The sequence below is a fragment of the Maylandia zebra genome, linkage group LG7 (assembly GCF_041146795.1).
Source record: "Maylandia zebra isolate NMK-2024a linkage group LG7, Mzebra_GT3a, whole genome shotgun sequence".
NCBI lineage: Eukaryota > Metazoa > Chordata > Actinopteri > Cichliformes > Cichlidae > Maylandia > Maylandia zebra.
Window position 1 is genome coordinate 47,815,310 of NC_135173.1, and position 23,863 is coordinate 47,839,172.

The following is a 23,863-nucleotide window of genomic DNA, read 5'->3' on the forward strand; positions in this document are numbered from 1 at the left end:
TGCAGTTTAAAAACAGAATGAATTAAAGTAGGTTTATTTCTGTATTGGAATCTATTTTTTACAGACATGCAGTAAGTATCAAAGAGTCTGGTTTTAATGCGTATTAAATGTGTGGTTTCAGGGTTGCTTTTCATCCAGATGTTTTTGTTTTTGACTTTTAATGTATATTATAGATATAATTCATTTTGCCGTGCAAATTGAGGCATGTAAATTCCACTTGTCTGGCTTTTCTTAACCATCGTTACTTTGCTTTGTTTCAGGAACAGCGCCAATGAAATCACAGTGGTAGTGTGGCGAACTGGTCCTTCAGCTAAACCTAGTTTTGAGGGTCTCATCCACCGACCCTCCTACAAACCCTCCACCTCAAACTATGATGCCCCGTCACCGCCCACCCGTAGACGTGTACCAGATGTCAGCACAAGTAAAACCCCCCCAGCTGTGCCGCCACTCCCAGCCCACCACCGTGCCACTGCCGCACGCAGGCTACTGGTGAACGGCTCTGAAGCTGGAAATAGCGGCGGTGTAGGCATGGGGACCCTGGCGTGGGGGGCCCAGGGAGGGTCGGCCGAGGAGCTGGACGGGAAGCCGCGGCACCTCCACCATCCTCACACTGCCACTCTGAAAGGAACTAGAGTGAAGGCATCCAACGGGGATAACTATATCATCCTGGCACCCATCAACCCTGGAAGCCAGGTACCGCAGAGTGGTGGTGGGCTGCATCTTCATCATCTTCTCCGTCCTCCTCATCCTCACCATGGTCATATGGTGGCTCATCCTAGATATGTCTCCTTACCTTACATCCCTGGTGCTGATAGATAGATGGACTGTATGTACAGTATGTCTGGGCCATTTGGGTTGCTGCTGTCTCACTGATTTGTGCTTTATAACATGTCGTGAACACTACATACTGTGCATATAGTTCACTGTCATGTAAATATGGAGCAATAGACTGAAAACCAAGAGGATAAAACAGCATATAAAAATAGAGCTGGTAATAACATTATATGCCTGTATTATGGGGAAACTTTTGCTGTATTTCTTTCTTACATTGTGCCAGACATGGTTCATATTAGAGAAACTATGCATATATATGCCTCAATTAATTTATCTAGCAGATTTTCTCTAGACACAAGAATTTCAAAGCAGTTCTTTAAAATCAAATAGTGCTTGCATTTAGGAAGGAGAAAGAAAGAAGAAGGAAACACATATTTCAACATAATATCCAGTGTCTGTATAACATGCATGTACATGAACATTAGGACATGTATATGACATTTTATACAGCATGCACTTTATAGTGCTTAACAGATTTATTAGACCACCACCCAATAATAACATTTATGCCACAGCTGTGCTGTGTTAACAGTGTTGAAATTGACCAAAATTGTTTTGATTTCTGTAATGCTAATTCACCAGTATGCACAAACTCTTTATATAAAATGTACATTTTTAATGTTTATAATAACAGTTCAATATTTATCCAATAGTTATCCATACATTTTCAAAATTAGCATTTTTCAAAGAACAGAAAAAATTGTAAAGCTCATGATTATTTTTTGATTAAGATGTCAAATTATAGATATCTACTTGGATTTCTGCGCAGAAAAATTAGTTTTAGTGGTCAAAAGTTATGCTTCATTTCTGACTCCTGAGAGAAGTCCAGTGCGCTGGCATTTTGTTATCTGATTACAAATAACATTTTCAAACAAAATTTTGTTGAAAGTTTCCTTGTTTTTATGACAGGTGGTCTAATACATTTGTTAAGCATGCTTTTTTTTGCATTCAGTGATCTTGTATATGAGGTAAAAGCTTTCATCATGAAAACAAAATAAAGCAAGTCAACAAATCAAAAAGACTGATCTGAATTCCTAAGCTAACCGTACAATACTAACCCACTAACTAGATTCAGAATGGGTTTGAGACTTTCTTTTCCTGATATGAATCTAAGTATCTTAATGGTTGCTCAGCTTACACAAAACTAACTAACTGTATGCAACTGGTGCAAACACGTAGAGTCTCTGTGTGTCCTTGTTTGTGAGTCTGCCAACACAAAGCTCTGTGTGTGTGTGTGTGTGTGTGTGTGTGTGTGAGTGAGTAATCTGTGTGTGGCTACGTCATGAGGTATGCACCTTTGTCTTTTTCAGATCTAGGTTCAGTTAATGGCAGTGGTACCAAATTACCAAATTATAAGGGAGGGAAGGCAGGCAAATTCAGAAAAATTATAGGCATATTGAAGGAAGAGACTTCAGCTTCAGGCAAAACAGGAACATGCCAGCACAGTGAAGCTGGCCTCCCTTACAAATAGCTGCAACTTGTATCTCAAACAAAGGAGGCAGAGACTGAGGGGATTCTGTTTTGGCCTTGCTAAATATACTAAAAGCCCTGTGGAAATGGGTCACGTTAGTGGCATACCACACAGATACAAAGAAGGCGCTTTGAAAACCAGCACTAAAGAAAATGAAATAGTTATCCAAATAAACAGGCAGAAAAGTGCAATAATGGCATATATATATATATATTATATGAACATTTTGGGACTTTCCAAATCCCTCTCCACCTGCAGATTCCTAGCCCTGCACCCTCACTAGATTGTGATATGTTATGACAAGCAGAAACCATTACTGCCTCGGTGGGTCCAGCCTAAAATTCAAATGGGCTCAAAAGTGTCCTAGAAACTAAACCGAATGCCATGCAAGAAACAAACAAAAAAAATGAAAATGCAGAGATGCAGAGACTGGATAGTCAAAGAAAAAGAGACGAAAACCCAAGGCACACACACACACACACACACACACACACACACACAAAACAGCAAAGACAAAGAGTATGGAATAAATATGGTAAAGTATAAAGTATAGTGAAGTATACAGAATTTTTTTTTAAAATGACAGTTGATCTTTTTATAAATATGTCTTGTTGCATCATCATCATCATCATCATCATCATCAGTATCAGTGTCGGTAGAAAGTTAAGATCAGATTTAATACATTAACCTTTGTCATTGCTCTTGCATGTCTAGATTCATGTTTAGAATGTTAACATTTTCATTTTTGTTTTATTTAGATTGTAATTTTATGTTAATCTCATATTATTCTGCTTTCAGATCTTGAGGCCCGTTTACTCAGACAAGCAGGGTACATTAGGTAAGTCGCGTACTGTATATAATATTAATACCTGTTTAAATTAAATGACTGTTTTGTTAAGTGGTCTACTGAGTTTGTAGATCAGCTTCTATTGTAGAAGGCAACCTAACAGCCTCAAACTAAAGTATTAAAGGACAATTGCTCCAAAATATGTTTTCTACATTACTTATTTCTTTGCATTATATTCTTGTGCTTCTTGTTGGATTTTGTTTGTTTCGAACAGAACAATCTTGCTGTCTCCATTCTTGCACTCCCTTCATCGTCAATCTTCATATTGAGGATTGATTGACTGATTGATAATACTTTATTCATCCTGAGTGAAATTGGATTAAGGCTGCCAGCCTTGCCAGCGCCATCTTACCCTTCATAGATAGGATCATATTTGGAACAGTATCGATCTTAAGTACTGTTCATAATCTGTGTCTTCACTTTCTTTTTTGCCCCACAGCTGCGAGGTTAATCCCCACCCGACAGGCTCCTGTTCCTCAGCCGCAGAGTGGTGCTTTTTCTGGAGGTATGGGTGGAGTTGGTGGTGGCGGAGGCAGCGGCGGCGGTGGCGGTGTTGGTCTCTCCAGCCGTACCGGCTTCCTACGTCGATCTAACAATTCGAAGACATCAAAGGCGCCTCCTGCCTCCTCTAATGCAGCCAGCTACCAACAGCAGAATGCCAATTTCGCCAACTACCAGAACTGTACCATTGTCCGATCACATGCTCCGCACGCAAATTATGGATATGTTAAAGTGGCGCCCAAGATCCTTATCTTCCCCATCTTTGTTCAGGTACACCATTTTTTATGTGCCTGTACATCTTGATTTGGTCGTATCGTTTGTTATTCTTTGTCTACGTTTTACTGGACACTGTATTATATACACTGAAGTCCTGCTGTTCTACTTATACTTACTGCTGAGAGTGAGATTTTACTGAACCAATCTATAGTCGTTTGAACCCAAGGCAAAAGAGTGAATAGATCTAATTTTTGAATGATCTGCTGCTATCATTGTTTCAGTAGAGAGTATAAGACCAGATATGCAGGGACTGGGCAGAGAATGATATGCAGAGGCCCCAGTCTGGACTTGAGCTGTGGATGCACCTGTTCTGTGGTATCAAACGAAACAGGCCACTGAGATACTCTGAAAAACAGTTTTCACAAGCTGTCCAAGTATGATGAATATGATTTATTTCCCCTTCCGCATTTGTGTCAAAAGGAAACAAGACATTTCAGGTTTGCAGTTAGGAAATATGTTGACCTTCATGTCTGAGGTTCTCGTGTTTTGCAAGTCATCCGTGAGCTTTTCACACGTAACACAGACTCGATCTACATATTTTTTTCTGTCTTTAGGCAATAGCACTAACAGCGGTAGTGTTACCGTATGAGATGTCAGGCAGATGTTTTCTGTACACATTTTGGATCAAAGAGTGTCAAAGTTCTGTGCGACCAATTCAACACTTACTTCCAAAATCCACTTTCTTCAGAATAAAACGGCAAATCTAAGTGGGGCTACTCCAAAGAGGCAGCTTCTGTCAAATGAAGCATCATCACTTAATAACTGCTTAGTTTTTCACATGTGCGTTATAGTGTGTTGACCGCAGTGAGATAACTCTTGCGCCTGCACTGACATGTCAACTGGCTTAGCTAGCTTGAGCTGCGATAAACTTTCACACTCTGAAAAACACTGACTGTGCTGTTACTTTCTTCATATAGAGTCATGTATACAAATGTGCAGCCCTGACCCTGTTTCACACGGTATTCAAATGTTGCACATGTTGAATTGGGCCTCTGTCACACCCTGGACTTGAGAGGAAGTCCCCTCCTCCCACGTTGCCATTCTATTTCATTTTAAGTGTCACTGTCTTGTCGTGCTCAACCGCACATACCGCCTCTCAGTTGCAACTTGCTTTCTGTCTCGACAGAATCAGTTTCAGCGGCGTTTCCCTCCATAGAAAAGACCTGCTTTTGCTTTTAAGCAGATCGATTGGATTTGGGAGCCAAAATGGATTTGGTACTGCAGCTTTTCAGCTTACAAATGACAGATGCAATATTATATTTTTGGATTTTATGTTGAAAAATGCTCAACATATGTTTAAGAGGTTAGGTTAATACTAAGCAGAAGGAAAATACTTTACAAGTACTATTTACCTCAATATTACAAGCATTAATGTCCCTAAAGCGGCTGGTTATGAATAACGGGATGAGAACTCGATTCGGTAATGTTGCGTCCTCATTTTTTCATGAAGCCTGTTGTTTTCTGTTGTTACAGCCTCTTGACCTCTGCAGCCGGACACTCATCATATCTGAAGAGATGATACTACATGAGAGCAAGCACCACTCTCTTAAGGTAAGGGCCAATCAAACAGAGTGTCTGTTTTTGCCCGTGCTCATATGAATGCATTTAATTATTTTTCATGCATATTAAAATCTGTCTATGTCTGCAAACCTAAAAACACCCGCTTGAAGCTTTTATTTTAATTTAATGTTCTGACCAAGGATGTAGTTATTGATTAAAACATCTAAAACATTATGCAGGATTTCATTAAAGGTGTCTCTGAGATGCATAAGCCGCTATTTCAAAGAACTCTTTCGTTTCACTGATACAATAAGATCTCTCCGACCAGTGGCAAGCATTCAGTTGGTTTGGTGCATCCTCCTTTGTGGTTTTTTTAATTTGGCCAAAGTGAAAGTGCCGTCTCACTGCCTTGATTCAGAATTTAAGCGAAATATATATTCGTATATATTTATATATATATAGCTATATATGTATATGTATCTATATATAGATATATATATGTGTGTGTGAAAGCATGCAAGTATAAGTGTAAAGCGACATCTCAGGAGAGGAATGAAGTGCAGGAGCTGTCTGAACTGGAGCTGTCCACATGAGTCAAGAAAATCAATACTAGATGAAGAAAGAGAGCAGCAAGGATCAGACTGACAGATAAATTGTGTTTTATGCATCAAACATTGCTTTCAATGTACATTATTGAAAAATGTTATAAATACTATCAATTCAAAGTATTCCTATCCCTGTGACAAGTATGTAAAGTCTCAGAAATAGTCTGTAAATGTTGTTGTGTAATATGTATGAAATGTTATTCTGTAAAGATCGTATTAAATGCCAAATATTCATCGCTGATCTGGTAATGTAATCTTATAAAAGGCTCACATTTGCATGACCCCAATTAGAGTGCAGATTCATGGAAGGAAAAGCTTTGAATGTTTCCGCAGATGAGATGATGATGACATCACTGCAATAACCTTAAACTAGTTCACCAAAAACAGGTGGATATGCCTCGGAAATTTAAGGTGTTAAGTTGGTGTTTCAAATGTTTTATTTGAAAGAAGCACGTGAAACAGGTCTGTGTGGGCTCTAAAAGAAAAGCTTATTTCACTGCTGAATTCAGCTTTGGCCCTGTCACATAATCTCAGCTATACGCGGTAAAGCGGAGCCACTGCTGGCATCAAAGTATAATAATGGACTCTCTCTGGGGTCATGGATAAAACAAATATTTAGCAGGCAGTGTTTGTCGAGAGGGAGTTTCTCTCCACTCTGCCACTTTATACAGGCTGTTTTTTTTTAATGATCTCTCTGTGTTGTTCCAGCTTTTGCTCTTTTAGTCTGGGAGGCAAACTAACATGCAGCACTTTAACATCTATAGACAAACACAAAGACTAAGCGGACCATTATATTTAGTGCAAAGTGAAACAACAGGATTTCACTGTAATCGTTTACATAAGAGATGCAAGTTGATTAAATCACCAGATTTTCAGGATGTATTGTATTATAGATAGATATATTATCAATAAATGTAACTTATTCGATTTACAAAGCATGCTAGTTCTGTATATTCTTGAACATTATATGGAACATTTATGTTTTATGAGATTCTTTACTTAACTGTAAAGAGTATATTGCGAGTTATGTTTTTGTTTGAGACCCTGCGTTCCAGTATAGGTACATTACACTTGGCTTTTCTCCACGTTATGCTTCGCTCTGCTTAACATAGAAGTGTAAAGGGTGCGCCCGCTTCTCCGTTTGTGTGGGCTGGGATATTAATGCATAAGTGCTCAAGGATAAGAGATTAAGAAAATGGATGGAAGTCTTAATCAGACAAAATTGTTGCATGAATTATTGAGCTTTTTGGGACAGCAAGTATGTGTGGAAAATGTAAATATTTGAAGTGGATATTTGATTTTGTGCACAAGTTTGCGCAAATGTTATACATACTAAACATGTGTGCTTCTCTGTGTGAAAACTGCTGCTTTCATGCACTTTGTCCTTTACTTTTCACTCTTACTAGCATTCTCTTCCACCCACTCAGATTTACACACAGACACACACAGACACACACACGCACGCACGCACACACACACATTAACCACATGCTGGCTACATCTGAAATACCCTCTGCTATCTTATCCCTCAGAGGAGGCCACCAAAGCAAAAGCATTGTCTTCAAATGTTGCCCATCTGCACGGATTACAGCTTATGTGTGTTGAGCTGCATGTTTGCACCTGCTTACGTAAGAGGTCTTTTTACCTTAATTTAGGTGTTCTCTTTCTTTTTCTTTTATCTTCTACTTGTTTATCTTGATTTCTTCCTCGGTTTCATTCTTTCATTCTCTGTTCGTTTGACTTTTTGAAACTGTATGTGTGTTTTAAACAACTACAGAGGTGTTCATTGTTTCTTATAGTCATTAAATGCCTCATTCAGTTAATAAAAGATACATTTAGGACTACGTCAGTGTAGACGCATGGTTGATATTCAGACACCAAACCACCGTGTGGGAGGATGTATACATGTGACCAGGGCTCTGTATGTGTGAACTGCATTTCCTGTGCTAGGACATGATTCGGGGGGAAACTGCAGGGGGTGAAACCTGCCAAATATTCAGTGCTGTACGTGTAGTTAACTGGGTTGCAGGCTGATTTTGTAAGGTGGAAAGCCAAAGTGAGATCATCTGAGATGTAATGCGCCCCCACCCCCAGTTCTCACATCCTGTTCCCCTTCACCACCTTCTGCCCTCCATCCCCTTCTTTTCAACGTCCTATTCTTCTCTTTTTAATATCCCCCCTCCATGTCTTTTAGGTTACTGTGTTTGTCTACAACGACCTAATGCTGGTGACGAGAGAAAGCGAGCCAGGCCGATGTAATGTACTTCAGAGTCCTCTGTACCTCCGTCAGCTGCGACTCCAGGAGGGTATGTAAGCCTAAACACGGGAACCGTGATTCATAGATGTCTGAGACGTTGAGGTGGTTATATAGATGAAAAAAATTCTTCTTTTGTGCACTAACAGATTTCTCAACAGTCCCATAACAGCCAAAATCTGTGTGCAATCTGTGTGTGTATGTTATAAAGCTAAACCTTTACAATTCACCACAGAGTAAGAAAGGAAGTGTAGCACACAGAGGCTGTGCAACCAGAAATAAACACGGGGAGCTATGACTGCAGTAATACTTTCAGCTGAGTTTAACCAAAGGATATTTAGGGAAAGACGGTCCAATTTCCTGTTGCTTTGTCTTTTTATTTCACCTTGGTGTAAACAATCATCTCCTCTGCTGTTATGGAGAGAATAGTTTGGCCAGCATGGCCACGCAGAGTACAGACAAATCAAATAAATACGGCCCAGCGTAAATATCTGTGTTTAGAGCAGCGGGTGAGGACAGGGATGGGGTCAGGAGGCATTACTGGGACAGGGCCGGGTGAGAGGGGGGGCTGCTTAGACATGTGCATGGGCAAGAAACTGTACTGACAAGCTGACTGCTCCGGAAGTGGGTTTAAACCAAAATGCAAGCTTTATGCTTTGTGATCTGTTAATGTGATAACAAAAAATAAGGGAAAGGCTGTCAGAAGGAGAGTGTGTGTTCTGTACCAGATCAGTGTGGGGGAATCACCATGTAGGTTTTAGGGTGGCTTGAGAGAACCACAGAAGCACTGCTATGATTATGTAGAGAATGAGGATTACGAGTTCTCGCTTTCTAATATGATTACAGTTATAATAAAAGAAAAGTAACATGAAGGTAAAAACAGGGTGCAAAAATCTTGGTTTTCACTCGGTAACTAAAGCAGGTGTGAACCAGCATTGTACATGTATACAAAGTACAAGAAATGTTGCTGTTTCTTAAGTAGAATTAAGTAGAATAAAGCTAAACTAATAAAAGAGTAATGAAGCAGATTCCTTTCTTCCAGAATTTGAAGTTTGAATTCTCCCGGCACAACAAGCCATATCTGTTTGGCTGCTGTAGTAAGACAAAAGAGATGGTTTTATGTTAGTAAAACAGCACACTAAGAGTTGATTTCAATACATATCTTAAGACCTTTAGTTGAATAAACTTGAAAAGGCTACCCAGCTTTTTTAAATTATTCATTTATTTATTATTTTTCACAGTTTTGTTTTCTATAGAGAAATCAGAGCTCACTTTCAGTATTTTCACAGTAACTGTATATTGGATCTAATCATTTCTGAGTCCTAACTGCTTTGTTTTTGTAGTTTTGTAGTTTTTAGTTTGGACTACTTGTACTTTTTCATTTTTAGAGTTTTATTCCCCTAAGACAAGAAGATTAAAAAGATAACAATAGATAATAGGACATGGAGTAAAATCAAACCGAATATTTAAAAACCTTTTAAACTTGTTATCTAAAATATAATAGGTCTTTATCATCATTATTCATGAAAACAATGAAAATACAAAAACATGCAATAGCGTGAACATGACAAAAGGTAAGCACAGTGAGGTAGTGTATACAGAATAACAGTGACATGTTTTTAAAAATTGCACTTCCTGCTCTTTGGGTAAAGATTTATTACTCCACAGCTGTAAGGAGGGGAGGAGGGGCAGTGCTTTTTACTGCCAGTGAAAAAAGATGTTTTATAATCTTTTGGTTTTGGACTTGATTGATCTGACTTTCTTCCCAGAACGCCGGGGTTAAGAATAGGTGATGTTTAGAGTGGGTGTGGTCCAATGTGATACAGCTGGCTGTCTTTTGGTTTTGGCCACTGAGGGAGGGTAGAGAGTCATCCCGATGATGTGCTCTGCTGCCTTCACCACCAGTTGTAGGTCCTTTCTGTTCTCTCCTGTTCAGCTAGGGGGGGGCGAACATGCTTTAACTTCCTCTAGAAGTAAAACCTCTGTTTGGCTGTCCCCACCTGATGGGAGATACACGTGGTCCAGGTGAGGTCAGCTGACATGTGAATACCAACAATCTACGTCCTCACTGTGTATGCAGAGTGTGTTTCCTGACGGCCTCTATTGTTTCCTTGGTTTTTGTTGGCAGTTTGTAGGCAGTTTCGTCATTGGCTGATATCAGGCCTACTATGGAGGAGATTTTACGATGGAGTTTGTGTCAATTATTTTTCATGTTGTAACAATGGACTGAATAATGGACTTGCTCATGAAGTCATCCACTGATTTGTGGACCATAGTTTTGAAGTTTAGCATCATTGACATTCATTTGCCAGCTTTGTTGTGTATTTTTTGCAATCAATTCGATCAATGCGTTGTTATAAAAATATCTCAAATCTTCAGAAAAGCGCTAACTGAGGTCATAATTTATGAGGGAAGCAGGATTGTTTTCTGGACAACCAGATCTCTTTTTGAAGCCAGAGCATTTGTGGATTTCTGACTGTTAGAACTAATATAGGTCCTTCCATCTTTTACACTCCTTTATTGACAAGTTTTGGTAAAAACTTTGAAATCATTCTTTCATTTTAACAAGCTGTTAAGTCAGAAATATTTGTGACACATTTTTTGACAGGGATGAACGGAAATAGGACATATTAACTAGTTTTATTAATTGCAGCATTACATTGGAAATGCATTGTCATAGGATTTGACTGAAACTAGTAGCACTTCTGAGCTGTTCTTCTCTGTAGACACTGCTCCTCCTCTGGTCCAGTTCTGACCTCCATCCTGCACCCAAACAATCAGTGATCAGCAGGGTGGGGATTCAATTGAGTTTGCGTGTCTGTGTGTTCTTCATGAGAGGACACACACACACGCACACACACAAATCTCCACCCTGAACCCTGTCATTGTTATTTTGCTTCAGCAGCGTCACTCAGGAAAGAGGCGCCGGGGGATTGTGTTTGTTTCAGTGAGGGTGTGTTTTATGCATTTGTGTGTGTGTGCGTGTAAGTACACAGTACACGTTCAGTAAAGGGGCTTTCCTGTGTTCCTGCCACCCCAATACTAGGCAGAGGAGCGTGGGAAACAATGAGAGAGTAAAAAACACATGTAAAGCCAAAATTACACTGTGTCAGTCTAAATATTGTTATTACACTAAACAAGCTAACAAGACTAACGCTCACCATGATGTGAAACCTTCTGACTCTTGAACCAAAATTCTTTATCTTTTACTTTCTTGGTACCAGGTAATCTCATCTTTTTCTTCAGTCGATTAACGAGAAAACTTGAGTGACTGTAAAGAACTGCAAGTATTATACCTCAGACAGCATTGTATCATGGTTTTCTTGATCCACTTCCATTTCAAATGATAACTTTTTGGAAATTAAGTACAAGTTTAAAAAAATTCTATCTTTTAAGAAATCTTTAAATTGTTACAGGATGTCTCCATCGGTATTATTCTCTAATTTAAAACTTAAACCTTACTCATATTATTAGCTTTTTACAATCCTGTGCAGTATGACAGCACTCTGCTTTTTGACATCAGAAATATATCCAACAGTGACCTCTGCTGATGCTTCTGCACATCACACGGGCTTTGGTTATACACTGTAGTGGTTCATTATAATGTGGAGAAAAATTAGAGCCAAAAACAGAACAAAACACACACAAAAAAGCAGCAGGAAGAGTTTTGGGCCTCCGTTGTTGTTTCCTACTGTCACTATTCAGAATCTGGATTCACACATGGCCTTGTAAGTATAGAAAACATGTGTCAATTTGTGCTTCAGAGAAGAGATAAAGTTTTGAATACTGTTTCTCAGTGTTGTTGGACTGAAAAATGACACTTCCTCACAGAAACTGTTGCATCACAATGACACCATAAAACACCATACAGTCTTCTCAGGTTGGCAAATACGGCTTTCACACAGATGATAAGACGTTTTTCTGCTACAGAGCATTTAGGAAGGTTGTAGGTTATGGACCTGGCATTTTGTATTTCTTAGATTACCGAACTGCACATAAGCAGGGGTTTCTTCCTGTGTATATTTGACCGTAGCTGACTCATCATTTTTGGTTGTCACGTCCTGGTGAGATTTAGTTCAGAACCACTTGATTAGGTTTGGGGAAAGACTATGGCTTGGGGCATAACAGATGCAGATCACATGCTAAAACCTTCTCCTGTATGTCCTTTGTTACATCTTCTGCTTGAATAGTGGTTTGCCTGAAAAAAAGCCAAAAATGACTAGAGATTTTAAAGCCACAAGGGGTCGCCTAAACAAACATTGGCTTTTACCTCCTCAAGCAATCGCCCTGCGGTATTTTGCAGTTTTTCTGGTTAGGGTGTGCTCCTCTAAATGTATTTAAAGGTAATCTGAGCTACTAAACTTAAATGGGGGTTAAAACTGAAAAGATGATCATAAAGAGGAGGAAAATCCCCGTTTAAACGGCATTTTGATTGTAAATTCTTTCAACGGAAAGTGAAGAGAGGTTGCTACTTTGGCTTCTTGCTCACTTCTTCTCAGCTGACAGCTGTCTCATTTGGTTTTGTTAAACAGAGTAACAGAAATCATCAGACACAAACCCACATAGTCCCAAAGTGTGATTTGACCATCCAAAAAGCAATTATGATGGAACATTCTGGCAACTCTAACATTGCTGCAGCCAGAGGGGATTGGTCTTCAACCAGCGCATCACACATTTCTTTCCTCTTTCTTGCTCTTGTTTGTAAGTTTATGAACAGACACGGGGGAGTATTAAATATGCTGGTTGGGTTAAACTTAAATCAGTGTTTGTGACAGTGCAGTTACAAACTGTTATGTATTAATCTTCTTTCTGTCGAAGTTAGAACATTTCCTCTGAAAGGTTGGGTTCTTTTTCTTTTTTTAATCCAAGCAATTTTCCACTAATTTCCAATGGGTCATGCTCAATTAATAAAAAAAAGTGCGCCAGTGAACATCAGAGACATTTGAATAAAAGTGTTATTTGGTCATTCTCAACAACAATCAAATGAAAATCATATCAAATAAAATCACACACACATTCCAGTAAGTGAAACTCATTTTTAATGTCTTAATAAACAATTAATATCTTTTAATAATTTGACTTTATTACCTTATTTGGCTTCGTAAGACAGACAGAGATAGATCTGTGGATGGATAGATTTGTTGATCTGTGTGTCTGCTTATGCGAAACAAAACACAACATTAAACCACGATGTATAAATTCTGGGGGTCTGAGTTCGACTGCGTGCGTTCACTCGATTACAACCATTTATCTTGACTCCAGACACACAGGCCTGTCTCACAGAGGGCTTTCTCAGTGAAATATGGGAGGATGTCTATGAAGCTGACGTACAGTAAAAGCTTTCCATCAATAAAAAGCATTTTGTCAGTATCGTAATCGGAAATCAGGAATGCTGCTTTGTGTACAAGAAGGACACGAACGAGCAAAAAAGAGCGCACTAGAGTTGGCTTGGCAAAAAAAAAAGTCTTGTTAACATCATCGTCTTCCTTAATTTGTCTTGCAGATTACGCTGAAGAACTGAGATTCTACCTTATTCACATGACGGAGGTAAGAGAAAGTGTGTTTATGTGCGTGTTTGAAAAAGAAAAATTAGCAAAGACGCAGAGCGCCAAGGAGGGTTTAACTAGAGCGGCCCATTTGGTCTGTGAGCCAGAAGGGGCTATTGGCTCCGCTGGAAATCACATTTCAGGCAAGAAGGATTAGCAGATAACTTTAATGAAAGAGTTTTTTCTCCCTGTGTTTTCCTTAGTTCTGACTCCATCACAGGCCTCACTCCTTCACACGTGATTTTTCACATATGTTCCCTTACTGGAAACACTGAAATTGTTTACTTAGATGAAAATCTGCCAAATCATATATGCGAAGCTACCCCTGTGGTGACCCCTCATGAATAAGTTAGCAGTAGAAAATAGCTTTTTATTGAGATATTAAGAAATAAACATAATCGTCATCGAACACGTTAATGCGTCAAACGTGATGCGTCTCTCTGTTTACATCGTGATTTGTTTTGTTGCTTCGTGTGGGTGCGCTTATAAAGAAAAATAATAATAACTTCATGCATCTGCTGTGAGACCTCTCAGGCTGGCATTTTGAGATAAAAGGAAAGGTGCCATTATCATTGAAATGAAAATGGCTCTCTAAAGGCTAAATGTTTTCCAGTGTTTAAAAAACAAACAAAACATGGCCATAACAAAATCCCAGAGGTCTGAAATGAGCTCATATATATTTATAATGTAAATCACATTCATGAATACCTGTGTGAGATTTCATTTAGTGAATCACAATCAGTTTTTTTCTCTTACTGAGCTTAAAATTAGAACTTTTTAATCAGTGCTGCTAATTAACAGCAATAATTAGTCAAATTTTCAGTTTTATTATACATGACCTTACCATCAGAATCAAAATCAGAAGACGTTTTTATCCCCAAGGGGCAATAAGAACAATAAGTAGCCAGTCATTTGCTTTCCTCTTCTTGAGCTGCCCCTCCTGCTCGCACTTCTTGCTAACTTGATTGCATTTTTTTTAACGCTGCAAGGTGCACGGAAAGGAAATGAAAAAGCAGGTTTCATTATGCTTTTAATGTTGCCATACATTATATTTTCATCACCTTTTACAAATTGCTATCATCCGCCGTTTCACCTCCTCCCCTTCCACAACGTGCACACATCTCTTATGCTGTTGTTTGCATTCAACTATAAGAAGCCCTTAAGCGTAATAATATGATGCAGCTCCATTACTATGCAAATGTTTCGAAGACTTATATAAAAACATGTTCAGCGTTGGAAACCTTACTGCAGATTAATCCAGATTTTTCAGCAAGTCATCTGGCAGAGCATAAAAGTATGCCTCAAAATGCTTAAGCTATTAACATTAGCATGCTGAAGTGTTACTCATAGAGATTTATGGAGGTGTCGCTCGATAGCACAACAGCAAAGGTTAGGTTTGTGCTTTGAAACCATTTTATCATTTAAAAAAAATGTATTTTGTTTCCCGAGCAGGAACATGCATTGCAAAGTTGAATGATTAATGTTCAACAAACAACAGCCAAAAGGTGTGTCACTGTTTGCTATTTATCAACAGAAGCGGTGATCAGCAGTAGTTAAAATGAGCGTTCAACTTAAACATTTATTTTCGGCATTGTTTAGAAATCAATAATGAGAGAAAAAGAACACTTTAAAAGTGCATTTCTGTTTTATTTAATAAGAAACTACTTCCAAAAGGAAACCACACCCTAGTGGAGTTGTTTGTTAGATGTCAAATACAGGATACTGTAAGAAATATCTGACAATTACCAGGTCAGCAGTCAGGAACACAGACATGTCTGTACACATTCCTGTATGCTGTATGGTTACTGAAGATTAAAAGAAAGCCATCATCAAAAATGTAGACAGGCCACCAAGTATTTGTGGCCTGTCCTCTACTATTGTAGATGGTGTTTTTTTAAGCCTGCTGCTTCTTGTTTTGTCCTCCATTTGTCCAGTTTCCTCATCCCAAGTGCTTTGGGGATGTCTTTGTTAGTGTAAAATACTATTGTGTGTTACCTTTCAGGTGTAAAAAGGGGAAGCAGTTGGGATGGACACCCAACTTTGTGAATAAAACAACTTGAAAATGACACGATGTAGGATTTTCAAATTCATGCCATTGGTGCATCTACCAAAAAAATCTCAGACCAGCTGAAATCTTGATCTCACGATCAAGGTCAAGTTTTCTGAAAATCTTGTGAACATGATAACGTGAAAGAGACCTGATCTATGATTTTGCAATTGATATAATAAATGCACCTGTTAAGAATTTCACATAAGTTCCAGTCTCAGTGACCTCAGCCTCAAGGTCAGAGGTCAAGTTTTTGGAAAATCTTGTGAATGGGATGACTCAAGACGGGAGTCACCTAGGATGTTCAAACTTATTTCATAGGTGAATGTACTGGGAGACTGAGGTGAGCACTAGTGGCTTTATGCTATTTGAATATATGAGATGTACAACTAGTGTCCCATAAAGATAAAACAAAGTTACTGTTTTGGAAGCTACTTTTAGTTAAGCAAGGAAACACATAGGAGGTATTAGGCATTATTATCTTTACCTTACAATATAAATCACCTTGAGGCAACCGTTGTTGTCATTTGGCATTATATAAATGCACATGATAATTTTTAAGACCCCTTTCTTACACTACAGACTGAAGTTGTCAGAAGTGGTTTAGAATATAAACTGAAAACATGAACCAGTTTCCTTTTTCACAATCCAGTCAGACGTCTGCCGTTTGTTTTAGCTGACAGTGTCTGCTCATCTGGTTAATCTTTTCACTGAGCAACAGTATTGCATAACCCCCATCTTCTTTTTGTGAGCTGTGCACACACACAGACACACACACCTCGTCACACTGTTTTTGCTTTGAAATGTGCTGCGTAACCTCATTAGCAGCTTATGAATCTTTAAAAGGGTCTTTTTTTGTTTCTGACATTCCAGACATAATGAGAAGGGCCTAAAATCTGCCCCACTGGTTGGAAAAGAAAAAGGAAAAGGCTCCCATATTATTCACTCTGTCCAATTAGACAACACACATATAGAAACTCTTACATAAAGCAGAATGGAAAAGAAAGAGACAGAGTTTGAATAAGTTAATGGCAGGTTTTGGGTGCAGTACAAAACATTAAAAAACATGTTTTAGTGATTATATATCAGCTGTAAATAACTCTTATTGTCATTTGTCAGTGTTGTGCTGCTGATATATCTGTATATCTGCAGGGCTCTTGTTACATATATACAGCTTGTCAGCTAAGACAGCTGCAACAATCCTCCCAAATCTAATGCAGCATATATGGCAGGTATCATACAAGAAGCCAGTGAGTTGTTGTTTCCAGACAAGATTTTCTTGGCTTAGCTTCCTGTTTATCCGACACATCCATCCAAACTGGCTAATACAGTGTAGGTCCTCACTGTGCTGCCAGAAAGCTGTAGCTTATACAGTCATGGACTCCATACGATCTTTGAAGGTATTCTCTGGTATCAGGCATGGAGATGTAGGCAGAAAAGCTTAATTCCTGCAACTTGTTAGGTGGGGGTGGTCATGTGGGGAATTTGAAGCCAAGCCAACACCTTGAACTCGTCATCTCTGTAAAAAAAAAAAAAAGAAATTTATACAGTTCCCTAAGCTTCCTGATATTGCTTAAAGGGAGCATTTATCCGGGAAAATGTATCAGTCCAAGAACAGAGCCTCTGTGATGATCCTTTTAGGCATGCTGACTTGTTCTGTGTCTGTAAAAGTTGTGATGAGGGATGACAAATGCAGCAGTGAGACCTTGGATGACAGTAATGGAGACAAGTCGACAGTCCGAGACTATGACAGGATCGGTGGAGACTTCACCAGCGCTGTTTCTGTGCAATTCTGGCCATTAAACAAAACCCTTCCTATAAATTTGGACGTGTTAGAAATAAATGATGAAACCCAGGTGTTGTAGCTAATTGTATGTGAATATATAATTACAATTTGGATACATATTAGCTGGATTAAATGCAGTAACCTAGCTTGATATTAAGGACAGGTTGATTAGAAAAAAATAGAAGTGCTCATTTAAAACAGCTGTATTGTATTAAAAAAAAAGGGCTTTTTATACACGACTTACTCTAAGATGTGAAATTTATCAGAGTGAAATGAGTGGAATTCCACTGCTTTCCCAGCATTCACAGTGTCGAGATGATCTTCCCTGATTCTTTGTTTCTTTATTAGAGGCATCTGTACTGAGTGTCTTATGCAGAGAGGCCGTAGTGTTATCAACACAACAGTTGGCTCGTGTGTGTATGTGGGAGTAAAGTTATCTGCCCTCCATTGTGTGTTAACACATCAGAGTCTTGATTAGTCTCAACTGAGTGGTTATGTTCCCTTTAATAGGGTGCATTGGTATGTAAAGTGAAGAGTAAAAGACACAGATAAAAGCACAGATAGGGAAAAGATATTAAAGGAGTAGTAATAGGGGATCGTATCTCCTGACCACCAGAGGGCAACGATGTGTTGAGTAGCAACAGTTAGCACAATAGAGAATGTAGCAGAATGCCTAATTGAATTGCACTAACATGTTAAAGCGACCCTGTTCATTGATGTACCGTCATTACCTTTGGCTTGATATACATTGTGCACAAATATTAGTAATTCAGTTATCGGACTAAAAGAAGAAAAGAAACCTGCATTTGTACGCATCCACAAAAAATGAAGACTCCTTTAGCATTTCTTAACTGGCGCCCTTATCGGGTTTAATCAAAAATATTAATGTCAATGCAAATACAGCGTCAGATCTGATTTTATTTACCATTTTCTGACACGTCACGCTTAATTTTTATTTTTAAGTAAGATTTAATAAGGTTTATTTTTACTATGATTCTCTTCTGGACCTCCTTAAGAGAAACAGCAGAGACTTTCGTTCTGCAGATGTGAGAAAAGCTCCCGTTTCTCATGAAATTGTAAACAGTTATAAAATCCTCTCTCTTAATCTGTCTGCCTGTGACACTGTTACAGTCCTCTTCCTTCCTTTTGTCTACTCCTGCCCTTCTCCTCCGTAACTGGAGGTCATCCTATTTTAGATCTCGCTCAAAACAGGACTGATCTAACCCAGATTTATACGTGAAAAAAAGTGTGTGTGTGTGTGTGTGTGTGTAGAGGGACAGGAGGGTGCAACTGGAAATTCAAGTGTGAGTGTGCGTCTGTAAGTGTGTCAGTGACGCAGGAGAGGAGAGAAAGTAAGGAAGAGTTGAGTAGGTAAATGAAAAGAAAAAAAGACAGACAGAGAAAGGAGAGACAGTTGAATGAGATTATTTACCGGTGGGCTAAAATCGTAGACTGATCATGGGCAACCTGGCTGACCGAGTTGGGCCTAAGAAAAGGTTCGTCAGGGAGGCGAGCTCTCTTCAGCAGCACCTGCTATCTGACAGTGGAGATGTAAGTGTCGAGAGCACTCTTAAAAACAGAGACTTCTGCTGCTAACTGACTTCTGTGTCAGGACAGCAAGAGCCGAACTCAAAGTGGCATTTTCTAGAGTGATAGATAACAGAGGAAAATTATTCTATCTGTTAAAAAAAAAGATTTTCTGGTTGTTTTTTCCTCATGGAAGTTAATTTATCATAGTCTGAACATGAATATAAACATTCATTTGGACAAAAGTTACCTGCATGTGTGTAAATTTAGAGGTTACCTGTGAGTATTTAATCGAATGTAATAATCTGGTGCTTTATGGCGTACCAAAACTTCCTGTCTGAGTATAGCTCTTCTAATAGTTGCTAAAGTGTGTGGATTATTCAACAAATGAAAGATGAGAATTCCATTAAGTGAAGTGCATGGTCTCTCATTTACCACCGTTTCCAAGAAATTGCCATTAGTGTCTGACTGCAGCGCAGTGGAGCACCAAAAAACAATAAAATTATAACTTCCATCTTCTCAAAGCCCTGGCTGAAAATAGTGCTTACCTTTAACATACAGTAGAGAAATCCTGTTAATAAGTATCTTCCAGTTGTTGGTTTAGAAATAATTGCCTTTTGTACATCGGTAGTTATTCTGTGGCATCTCCACAGAGTAAGTAGCTCTGTGGAGATGCCACAGAATAACGAAGAAGAGATCAGATAAGCGGAGACTCTGCCAAACTAGGTGAAATCACAGTGTGATTTCGAGGCTGGAGAACAGCAAGGGAGCGCTGTCGTCAGGCTAACATAGGACAGTGTTTTGAACTCAGATGAAATTTATGCAAACTGCCTGTAGAATAAATGTAAAGTGTTCTCATTTTATTACGCACAGGGCGATGCAGTGTGTGGTTTTTTCATAGAGTAAATAAAAGTTGAAGACTCACTGTTTGAGTCCAAGATTAAGAAGATGTCTCAGAGGTGCTTCTGTGTTTTTGCAGTATGCCTTTGTCTGAGGTTCCACACACATCCGAATTTCCCTTTGCTTTAAGTTGCATCATTGGCTGCATGATACACTGGCTGTCACTTGCAGTCTGAAGGCAGGGCACGACTGATACGCAACCAGGGGCTCTTGTCAGCAAAATGCCTACTTTATGATGGCTATCCATTACAGGGCAAGGTTGGGTCCAGTCTCTCAGGGGTCTAATTGAACTGAGATGTACCCTCTTCCCTCAAGCTGAGTCACAACTTAAAGTGTGCTTGGCTTTTTGTCTGATTTGATATGCCAGCGCAGATTGGGCTGTGCATACATCTAAATTTAATCACTTAAAGACGTCCATCTTAATAAAATGATTGCACTGAGATCTATGACAAAGACAAAGTACTCTCTTGAGCTGCACTAAACTGTGGTTTATCTCCCTATTTCATCAGGTGTAGAGCAAATCGTCTTCAGCATCTAAATTATTCATAAACCTTTAAGGGTGAAGAATCATGAAGTAATTTCCAAATCAATAATATATGTTTCCCCTGTATGACATACTTAGAGTAATTAACTACAACAGGCTTTCACAACAACTTGCAGACACTTTGCTATCGACTGGAAAAGTTTATTAAAAAAAGCATCTTTGTCTATGGACAATTATGCTTATGCAATAAAAGCACAGCACACAGTCATATGAAAAGAGCAAATAAGTTAAATTATCAATGAACTCCCTCACTGGATAGTGATGGAAAGAATGCAAAACTTCTGCTAAAAAAAGGCACAAACTGAGAGAAAAAACTTTTGAAACAGTACTTGACATCTGTGGGTCCTGTCATGTGCTTACCATCTTCCCTGGTGGCTTTAGGAAGGGCCTCGGGCCAAGAACTCCAATTTACATGCTCTATTCGTAGCAGCTCTGCCGATGCAACCCACAGAAGAGCCCTGAGCTCAAAAGCAGACAAACAAATGAGAAATAGATTAAAGAGTGTGGGAAAAACACGGAGTCATGAGGAAATGACATCCTGCACATTTCATGTGGAACTTGATTTGTGAATTTCTTTGTGCAATTTATTGACAGTTAATCACACCATTACCTGCTAGCCCGTGAAAGAGAGAGATGAGAGATGCAACGAACCTGGTTTTCAGCTTGAAAAACACACATTGGCTCAATGGATTTAACTGGGAAGACTATAAATATTTTTTCAGAATAGTGCCATCATGAGACAGTGATACGTGAAACCGAGACTTGACTATTTTTCCTGACCTTTTCATTGCATGAGATACTATCTGCTGCTTCATACTAAAAATAGTGCATTGCTGTAGAGAAAGAAGAAGAATGCAGTCATTAATTTCCCCATTTCCCATTTAGGAAACTCAATGAAGAGGCAAAAAAACCAAACAAACCCAAAACCCTTTCTGACACTACACAGATCATTTTTTCCGCACCATTCTCTTGCACATTTATAATGTGATAAGTGAAAACTGGTTAAATTAGTGACTCTCGCATGTATATGTGCTTTGGTATAAATATGATGCTAACTTGGTGATATTAAATTCATAGGTCAGGGTAGTGATTATAAAGAGTCACAAGATCACCAAAGTCATTTCATTCTTGGATTCGTTCTCTGATGAACCAACGTCTGTACAAAATTATGTGTCAATCAGTGCGGTAGATGTTGAGATATTTCCACCTGGTAGCAAAATAATCAAGTTACTATCCCAAGAGCCATGCTCCTTCCACATCCAGTGACATTAGTGAGGGCATTCTGAACCAAGAGTCAGCTAGCTGCTTAAGTATCATTAGCTCGTGTTCACATGTCACCTATGCTGTATCTATAAATGCATTAAATACTAAGATTGCAAAGCCTCAGTGGTCCACAAGCGAGATCCCTTAGCCCAGAGTAATTGAGAGTAATGCCAGGAAAGACATAAAGCCAGCCAGAAAGGATTTAAGGACAGTGACGTAACTCACTGTAACTCACTCATTTGTGACACAGTGAGTCACATGTTCAGCACAAGTGCGTTGGACATGACTAATACGGTATGACGCTGCTCGTGTGATGATGTACAAAGATTTACTCTGGAAAAAAAAACTGGCTTGATGTCACACTTGATATATCCGGAACAATTCCTCTATTATGGCTGTTACAGATGAACTGAAAATACATAACAGCATTTATGCTTTTATTATCATTATTCTGCTACAGCAAGTGCCGCTGGTGGCATTATGTGTTTATCTGCCTTGTAGAGAGCTTTGCCTTACTGAAGAAATATGTACTGATTTTAATGATTTTAATGGAGGTAAGTGCGTGGAGAATGTTATAAATCTCCATGAGCACACATCTTAAGTCACACCGTGTTTCCATATGGCCTAAATAACCTCGGAATTTCCCATTTTTGTGTCATATTTTGGGATTTAGAAAATGCTTACTTACCAGTGAATGTTAGTTGATGGATGATGATATTGCAGTGAGTGTCTATATGAGAAAGTCTGATGAGCAGATGCTCAGGCCTCAGACTACTGAGAAAGCAGTAGGTTTTAATAGGTTTCAGACTTTTTATTGTGTACTTGAGGGGACATCCTTTATATGATCAGTTCATACACGCCTCTCTGGCTCTAAACACGGCAACCCCATCCAACTGCTGTTCAGATCTTTTGTTTGGGCAGCAAATCAAACGATAGTTGGCTTACAGTTATGGGTCTTGGGCTTTGGCATGCCAATACGCAGACCAGCGCCGCAAACATTTTAATACGTCGTTAACAATAAAGGAGGATCCATGTTAATTTTTACCAGTGATTTTTACAAGCTGCAGCAATATTTGACGCTCAGTGATAACAGTCCTCTGGAGAAAGTTCCCTTTCTTCTATAAGTATATTTAAAGGAAAAATGACACTCTTTTGAGGATACTAATCTTCAGATTTTTAGATCGAGGACACAAATGGTTTGAGACAGATGGTGTAAAAGGAGGCCATCTATTTCCACTGTGAACAACTATGTGCCACCTGTAACGTCATCTTGAGACCCATTCCCAGGCATTTCAAGCCTCGCTCACACCTCCGTGTGACCTTAATAACAAATAGGTTGGCATGGCGGAGCAGTATCTTACAAAGCATTCACACCTTGGTTCGTGTGACCCTTACTCAATCAGGCAGATTTAATTATCATGCACTTTGTTGCTTCTTACCCTCTTACTTACTATGGAAAGTACAGGGTTTCAGTCCTTTGAAAACTTTATCTTTCACATGACTGTTCAGGACAATAAAGGTTCAGCTTTCATAACTCTGCTCAAAAGGAAGCCATGCTCTCCTTAGGTGATAAAAAACAACTGGAAAGCACAAGGAAAACCTGCCTGCTACCTTTACTGACTACTGCCTCTAGCATTTTTATTTTTCAGAATCACTATATTACTGTCGCTCGTCTCATCCAAGTTATAGAATGACAACAAAATAATATTGTTGCCAAAATGTCAAACTGTACCTTCGAGCTCTCGTATTTAGTCTGTGATCGTTAACACAAGGCAGCAGAATCATCGTTAGCAGGTGATGTGAAAAACAGAAAGAAGGAAAAAAAAACATGGGCATTAGCTGTCATTGAAACCATGCTAACCTGTGCCAAAGCAGTTTAGGTGAGCTGTGTTGACAGCGGTCCAGTGCACTGAAAACTCATCTGCCAGATGGCTCAGGGGGAGGGCTTCAACCAGGGAGCAC

The 23,863-nt window shown here is 39.1% G+C and overlaps 1 protein-coding gene across 3 annotated transcripts in view; it reads left to right on the forward strand.

Annotated features, from left to right (window-relative positions):
• The window catches only part of rgs3a (regulator of G protein signaling 3a), a 121,574-nt gene that overhangs the window by 33,535 nt on the left and 64,176 nt on the right, over positions 1-23,863 (forward strand). For 2 of the 3 annotated variants that reach the window (XM_012916698.5, XM_004537996.5), the window contains 6 exons: positions 261-693; positions 3,104-3,143; positions 3,592-3,923; positions 5,403-5,480; positions 8,229-8,340; positions 13,792-13,835. In XM_012916698.5, coding sequence (XP_012772152.1) covers positions 261-693; positions 3,104-3,143; positions 3,592-3,923; positions 5,403-5,480; positions 8,229-8,340; positions 13,792-13,835 — 1,039 coding nt within the window. Of the gene's footprint in view, positions 1-260; positions 694-3,103; positions 3,144-3,591; positions 3,924-5,026; positions 5,145-5,402; positions 5,481-8,228; positions 8,341-13,791; positions 13,836-23,863 lie in introns of those variants that run through there. The other variant, XM_012916699.4, reaches the window with a different exon arrangement.